The 8,278-nt window shown below is 41.1% G+C and overlaps 1 protein-coding gene across 2 annotated transcripts; it reads right to left on the reverse strand.

The window, feature by feature from the left end:
* Positions 1-1,526: 1,526 nt before the first annotated feature.
* LOC306898305 (secretory phospholipase A2 receptor) lies at positions 1,527-3,044 on the reverse strand. Of its 2 annotated transcripts, XM_079463665.1 has the most exons (3): positions 2,597-3,044; positions 2,216-2,395; positions 1,527-1,973 (listed from the first exon to the last, which is right to left on the reverse strand). In XM_079463665.1, the coding sequence occupies exons 1-3, from the start codon at positions 2,949-2,951 to the stop codon at positions 1,867-1,869; spliced, it is 642 nt and encodes a 213-aa protein (XP_079319791.1). In that variant the 5' UTR covers positions 2,952-3,044; the 3' UTR covers positions 1,527-1,866. The 2 variants fall into 2 exon arrangements, with proteins under 2 accessions (XP_079319791.1, XP_079319790.1); XM_079463664.1 differs by having other exon boundaries at positions 2,216-3,044.
* Between the last annotated feature and the right edge of the window lie 5,234 nt (positions 3,045-8,278).

Genomic DNA, 8,278 nt, shown 5'->3' on the forward strand with positions numbered 1-8,278 from the left:
TTCAAAAATATTTCTTTATTCATGCTTTCCGCATCGGATGCTCGTTCAATTTTAAGCTTATCCCCAAAACATTGATCAGGTTTTTAAAGAAATTCTATTTAAGGCAGGCATTCCAATTCTCGCATTTATTTAATTAATATGTAAGTATTTAATTAGCTAACTTTTTGCAATAAAAAGCATGCCTGTATCCGTTCTTTTCGTTTTAGGCCGTTTTCAGATTGGGCTCGTTTGCTGCGGTCCAAACTTAAGTGCAAATGTTCCCAGCGTCCCTGCAGTGTTGGTTTGGTTTCACACTAAATGCACCTTGCACATGTCACGTCACATGACAGACAACAAAACACGGATCAATATATTAAATACATGTCTATCTAACTCATCTTTTATCAAATGGATGTTTATGAAGAAAAACATTGTTTTCCTAAATACAAGTGGCTTTTGTGCATGTGAGAAGTGCCGGTACACAATAAAACGTGCACTAAATAAAAGGTACACTAAATATTAAAATAAAAAACAAGTGGGTACTTATAGAGAAGTGCATAAAATAGAGAAGTGCCACTTCAAGCATCGGTTAAGAGTGTTAACATCCTCATCAAGCTTGTAATTACAGCTTGTAGGCGGGCGGACTCTGGTTTTTTGGGACCCTAAGCAATTTCTGGCAGGTTGGCCTCAATAGTCGTAATATGCACCCTTAACATCCCTTAGTTTGACCTCTCGCTCTCAAGACAATTGTCAAAAAAAAATTTAATAAACTGTATGTAAATTCACAAATTAACACCGTTTACACTTTGATATTATTATTCTTGTGGTTTTGAGACATTACGTGCATTTTTTATTGGGAAGACAGATTTCTACAGTTATATAAACATCTCCACTGAACAGATTGGACCAGTCACCAAAGAATTGACAGGAAAATAAACAACACTTTCATTTTTTACACTTTTTGAAGAATAATGCTGTCTTAGTTATATTATAACAAAAACGCATTACTTTAGCCTTTTTTCCCAATCGTATGCGGTCTCCTCTGTGCAGGAGCTTTCGTCACCGCCATTTGCCAAAAAAACAAGTTAAGGTTCATGTGCAGCCATTATGGTTAATATCATTGTCAATATGGAGATTTCTCTTAAACAAATGCCTCGATTTGCTTCAGAAGACCTTTGTTAAGACCACGGAGGCGTGTCGAGCTGTTCTTTGATTGATGGATACACTTTTTGAAGCTTCAAAAAGTCAACACCAGTTCACTCCCATAACTCCAACTGCACTTTTTTTTCAAGAAAATCATATTCAGTAAGGATGCCTTAGGGTGAGCAAAACATGGGGAAATGTTTTTTCTTTGTCTGAAGTGTCATTTTAATTACCAAAGTACCAAAACAAGTACCAAAACAATCTTGTAGACAATCAGCAGAGAGGTAACAGGACGGCTATGAGTCGAGCCGAACGCTGACGAAAGCTAAAGATGGGGGCAGGGGTGTGTTTGTTTTGGGGATTTGAACATCAACAGCGGCTAAGAAATTGGATCACCCGCCTTTAATTTGAGACAAAGTTTATTTAGACAAACAATAGAGTTTTTCCTGCCATGTAAAAGCTCGTACAAAGACAAACGTTAAATTGCTTTCTTTGATAAATTCTAATAATTGTTTTAAATTACATCAAGTTTGCAACATGTGTATTTTGTTAAATGCTGTTGCAGTATTTTTTTTTCCAACAAACTCTGCTGAATTTAAGGTTAAACTGAATGTTTCTAGTGGCACAGTATTCAAAAAACACATTCTCCAGTGAATAGTACCATATCTGGTGAGATGACTTTCAGATGGGTGAAGATCAGTGGACATTGCTTACGTAAGAAATAAGGTACGAGAGCGTTGAGCTTTAAGGTGAATTAATCACTCCTGAATATTGTGACTCCATGCCAGCTGACAAATCATTTTCAGCGATCTCCTGGATCAATTCCTGGTATTCGTCCAAGATATGCTGACCTGCAAGAGACATACATGCATACAATTGTAACCCAATAAAAAATACATTACTTGACAAAGGTTTTAAACAAATGTAGAAATTCAGGTCAATTAACATTTGTTTTTATAGCCCTTTAACAGCTTTGCATTGCAAATGAGCTTTATACAATACATTTCAGTAGAAGAATACAGTATAGAAACATAAGAAAAATTAGCATTGAAATATGTTTGTTCTGATGATGATTTAGTTCACGTAACATTACCTTCTGGTTGTCCAAAACACAGAAAGTTGAGTTTCTCCTCACAGTCTCTGGGTGTCCAGGTCCGTGTGTTCTTGTCCAGAGCTGCACAGCGTTGGTTTTGGTCAGGACATTGAGGCTGTCCAGCTGAAGACCAGACATTGAAGAGAAGATCATCTCCACTGATCCAGAACCATCCACCTGCTAGAAAGCGCAGACCAATCCACACGTATTGTGTTTGAGCTCCTGTGATCTTACTGAGAGCTTCAGTCATGCTTCTGCTTGAGTTCAGAGATGCCAGATCATCATGATGATGTCTACAGTAATCTAGAGCTTCCTCCCAGCTCTCAGACTGCTGAACCACCACAAACTCAAACACATTCATACAGAAGAAGGGAAACACACCATCACATTGAACATCATGAAGTGTCGTCCCATCTTCGTGTAAATAAGCACATGTACCATTGTCCGGCTCACCATCATCCCTGCTGATTTGTGTTAGAGCTTCACCCGTTTTCCACGTCCAGGTTCCAGATTCTTTTCCAACCCAGGCATCAGAGGTTTGATTGACTGCATCTTGTATAAACTGCTGTTCTTCAATCTCATCGGTGAAGGTGGACAGGTTATGATAGAAGGTTCTGCAGTATTGTTGTGCTTCATCCCATGTCTTCATCTGATTTATATAATAATGTTGTTTAATGACACATGAGGCGAGTCCATAGAGCTGGATGATGAGGAGCACAGTGAGTGTAGTCTTCATCTTTACCCAGTCAAGAGGTTTTGTAAATTTGAAGATGAAGATAGAACTGTCTCTCTTACTTCAACTGACACACAACCAATAACAAAAGAGTGTGATGAGTGACAGTGACACAGACCAATCACAACACATCAAACAAATGTCAGGTGCATGTGACCAATCAAATAAACTTGATGAAGACAGGAAATGTTATTTGCATGTTTTCCTTCCTGTAAACTCATCAGATAAGGTTTATGTGTTTTTAGTTTGGATTTAAAAGTTGCTACTGTTGGTGAACATCTGATGTATTCTGGAAGCAGATTCCAGCTCCGGTGGCATTATGGCTAAATGCTGACTCGACTTGTTTTGAGTGAACCCTTGTTATCTCTAACTTACTTGATCCAAATGATCTGAGAAGTCTGTTTATATTCAATAAGCATATCTGAAATGTATTTAGGTCCTAGACCATTGAGTGGTTTATAGACAATTAATAATACTTTGAAGTTGATTCTTAAAGTAACTGGTAACCAGTGTAAGAACCTGAGAATATTCTCAGATTTTTTGGTTCTGGTCAGAATCCTGGCAGCAGCTTTCTGATGGTCTTTTTGTGAAGACCTGTAAGGAGTCCATTACAATAATCCATACTGCTGGTAATGAAAGCATGAACTAGTTTCTCTAAATCTTGGTTTGAGACAAAACATCTGATTCTGGCTATATTTCTGAGATGGTAGTACGCTGATTTGCTTATTGCTTTGACATGACTCCTGAAACTTAGGTCAGGCTCCTTAGGTCATTTTGCCTGAATCAGAATTCAATCGACGGAAACCAAACTGATAATTGTCCAGGTAGCCATTGGAGTTTAAGAATTTGGAGTTAAAGGTTTTATCTAGATTGTCTTGACTTCAGTTTTAGGGACTCTTGGAAAGTTTCTAAAAGCAGTGAGGTATTTCCTAATTTTAAATGATCTGCTTCCAAACCATTAAACAATTGAAAAAAGGATGTGGGAAGTGTGTCAAGGCTGCAAGTTGATGCTTTAAGATGCTTTACCATTTCCTCCCAGGTTGGTGATTAATTGTCTGAAATTCAGATACAGTTACTAATTTCTAATGTTGTTGTACTGAAGTCAGACTGGCATGACTGCCACATGGAGCTTTGCTGATTTCCTTTCAGAGATTATCGATCTTCTCAAGGAAGAAAGTTACAAATTCATTGCAGTTGTCATCAGACATTTCCCTGGCAATTTGACTCGGGGGATTTGTTAGTCTCTCTACAGTTGCAAAAATAGTCCGACTGTTGTTTATGCTGTAGTTAAAAATGTTAGGGAGAAAGTTCTGTCTAGCTTTGCCTTAGTCAACATTGAAGGCATCTTCATAGATGTTATAGTACATTTTTGAGATTGTTGCTGTTATCATAGCAGGGAACCCAATTCATATCAGTTACCAGTGGTCTTTGCAGTCTTGTTTCTTCGTCCACCTCCAGCAGATGGGGGTTGGTGTGATCCCTGGCATTGCGGCAGAGGCCGGAGAGCACTTTCAGAGGGAAGGGGTTGGCGAGGTTGACCCAGAGGCTTTGGTGGTTGTGGGGCCCGTAATTTTTTTTTAAACTCGCGACAATAGAGTGGGAGAGTTTTGTTCCGGCAAACACTACTTCCTCCATTTTCTCTTAGAAGCTCAAAGGAGATGATTTCGGAGAGAGGGAGAGAGTGTGTAGTGAGAGGGACTGTGAGTCTGCTGTTTCTGATGGCTGAAGTATGTCATCTTGGCTCTCCCGGTTGTTATCCACAGAAACGTCCTTGGGAGTTGAGTCTTCGTCACTGTCCAACTGATGTGATGTCACTGGGCAGAGAACAGCCTAAGTGGTGATTGTGAGTATTGGTTGTTGTGACTGAGTGTTTTTTTTTCAAATGTCCATCTGACTGCTGAGGTGGGTCACTGAGGCCAGGTGTATGTGTGCCATTCAGGAGTGGGCTGGCACACTCTGCTAATGGTTGATGGGTTAGAGAAGAGCATATTGTCCTTTAGCACTCTTGAACCAAGTTTGTTTGGGTGGACTAATCTGTTGTAAAAAGTTGTCTTTGACTCCAAAAGAGATTAAAGTTGTCAATGAAGTTTAGTACACTCATGCTGCAGGTTTTTTGCAGTCATGTATTCAGACTGAGCTCACTATACTCTGATGATAAGTACTGGGTTCACAGAACTCAACGCCTGTATGCTGAGGGGTCCAAGGCAAGGCTCAGCTGTGTGTTCCTACAGGGACGGCAGTATCGCAAGTAACATTGTTTCAAGAACTGCTATCTTTTGTAGAAGTTGGTGGCAGTTTGAACAGCAGGTGGTTGTTGATCTAAAATAAGGCATTTTAACAGCAGTTTGAGTATGGGCAGCTGAGTTATCCTCAAGAATTTTAATTGTAGGCAGTACGCTGGTGGATCGCTATCCCCAAAAATCCTGGTTGCGGAGTTTCCCAAAATGTTTGAAGTATTTACCAGAGTCTTTGGTTTTAGTGTCAATTTGTTTAGTCTGAGCACTGTACTGAACTGCTGGTGTTTAAATAAGATAAATCATAAAAGCTTTTCGACACCTATACGAACCCTAAGGGGGTGGTTCGAGCACAGAAATACTATGTGATACATTCAACTCATTTTGACCCAGCACGTTTAACAGTGTAAAGAAGTCAATGCATGGAACACTGTACCACTCCGTCAAGGACCCTCAGGAGACCAGCATCCCACAGCACTTTGTGTTCAAGGCTGTTAAACAGAATTAATCTCCTTCCCCACTTCAGCACAGCCCAATCTGACCAGCAGAAGATGTACTGTATTCCACCAGTGTGCCTGGTTAGATACGGAGAACATTCTGCAACTCACCAGTCACTTATATTTTCTATTATCTGCACTTTCAACCTCACTATCCTTAGCATTTTTGTACCTTTTACTAGTTCCTGTACATCTCTTGTTAATTAATAATATTTTATTACATTTCAGTCTTCCTTGTGTTGATAATACTGCCCTACAAAGGCAAAGTGCAGTAACTACACATTTGTTCAAAATTAAGATAAGGTTTAAATGGGCTTTGTAACATCCATTCTGTCTTTCGTCCTGTCTCCCGGTTCAATTTTATCCCGTTTCAGAGAAACAAGAGAGTCAAAACTGCAGTAACTAGCTGGTGTGAAAACTTTGAAGACATTATTCTCAGTTTCATTGTTTGTGTAGTTCATGCAGTTTGCCTTTGTAGGGCAGAATACAGTTAAGAGGCACTACAATTTATCTTTTAGATAAAGCAGGTGATTTACATCCTCCAGTTTAAATTTTTCTTATTGTATCATCTACTTGGATCATTTTATATTGTTATGCTGAAATTCTATAGCTGATGCCCTGAGGAAAAAGGAGGAAGGGGTCACCAGATTTTTTTCCAAAATATTTGCTGTCACACCATGGGACACATGTATTGTAATTTATTCATGCCATTAAAATAGCTTGAAGGTAAATCTATACCGTTGGTATATCATTTAGTGTATGTGGATGCATGAATAATCTAAATAGTCCCTGTTCTCACTCATTTGCAACAGCTGAGAGTGAAGATGTGAATATTCAAATTTGTCCATGCGTCCACTCAGTCTCACCAGCTCAGGCCGTAGACATCTATGTACATAGATTCCCCATTCGACAGCTACACGAAGCTACTGAGGCGTCACAATGCACATTTGAGCAAATGTATGGCAAATGTAAGTAGCGCATGCTTGTGGGACAAACACAGAGCTGAAACAGCAGTGCAGCGATCTTACATTAACATTTATGCATTTGGCAGATGCTTTTATCGAAAGCAACTTACATTTTATTTTTCCTATACATTTTTTTGAAGTATGTGCAATCCCATGGGATCCAACCCATGACCTTGGCATTGTTAACACCATGCTCTTACCACTGAGCTACAGGAAAGCTTCATTCTTACACATCTGTGGCTCGAACTGCTGATCCACTCAGTCAAATGTGTTGACATGATTGATTGATATACTATATATATATATATATATATTTATAGGTTTTATAATAAATGTTTATTCCACTGACATTGATATCCAGGGAAAGAAAGTAACACAGGGATGTGAGTTACTTTGTTTTGAATTGAAAATATCTCATTTACATTGTCATCCAGATTGTTGCACGAATCCTGGAATCCAGGAAACGCCATAAGACAGGAGTGGCAATTGATTTCCCCAAGGGGCCACATGAGAAACACAAAAAGTAGTGGGAAAGCATGGCAGTGATCACCGGGGTGAGCGCCAGATGACCAGCCCACACCCCAGGCTTTCACCCCACCGTGAATAGCCGACACCACAGATACACAAACGACGGACAGGAGACAAAAGGAATTGTTATTATAACTGTATTTTAGGGGAGGATAATGAATGGTTTGAATGGAACCACTGAGCTCTTCGGGGCTCCGTCAGAGAGAATTGAGATAGGTCGCTCACCAGCATAACTGTTCTCTTGGGGGCTCAGGCAGTGAGAATGGAGATAGGTTGCTCACCAGCATAACTGTTCTCTTCGGGGTTCAGCCAGAGAGAATGGAGGTAGGTTGCTCACTAGCGTAACTGTTCTCTTCGGGGCTCAGGCAGAGAGAATGGAGGTAGGTCGCTCACCAGCATAACTGTTCTCTTCGGGGTTCAGCAAGAGAGGATGGAGGTAGGTCGCTCACCAGCGTAACTGTTCTCTTCGGGGCTCAGGCAGAGAGAATGGAGATAGGTCGCTCACCAGCATAACTGTTCTCTTCGGGGTTCAGGCAGAGAGAATGGAGATAGGTCGCTCACCAGCATAACTGTTCTCTTCGGGGCTCAGCCAGAGAGAATGGAGGTAGGTCGCTCACCAGCGTAACTGTTCTCTTCGGGGTTCAGGCAGAGAGAATGGAGATAGGTCGCTCACCAGCGTAACTGTTCTCTTCGGGGCTCAGGCAGAGAGAATGGAGATAGGTCGCTCACCAGCGTAACTGTTCTCTTCGGGGCTCAGGCAGAGAGAATGGAGATAGGTCGCTCACCAGCGTAACTGTTCTCTTCGGGGCTCAGGCAGAGAGAATGGAGGTAGGTCGCTCACCAGCGTAACTGTTCTCTTCGGGGCTCAGGCAGAGAGAATGGAGATAGGTCGCTCACCAGCGTAACTGTTCTCTTCGGGGCTCAGGCAGAGAGAATGGAGATAGGTCGCTCACCAGCGTAACTGTTCTCTTCGGGGCTCAGGCAGAGAGAATGGAGGTAGGTCGCTCACCAGCGTAACTGTTCTCTTCGGGGTTCAGGCAGAGAGAATGGAGATAGGTCGCTCACCAGCGTAACTGTTCTCTTCGGGGCTCAGGCAGAGAGAATGG

Source organism: Barbatula barbatula (assembly GCF_947034865.1).
Source record: "Barbatula barbatula genome assembly, chromosome: 9".
Taxonomy (NCBI): domain Eukaryota; kingdom Metazoa; phylum Chordata; class Actinopteri; order Cypriniformes; family Nemacheilidae; genus Barbatula; species Barbatula barbatula.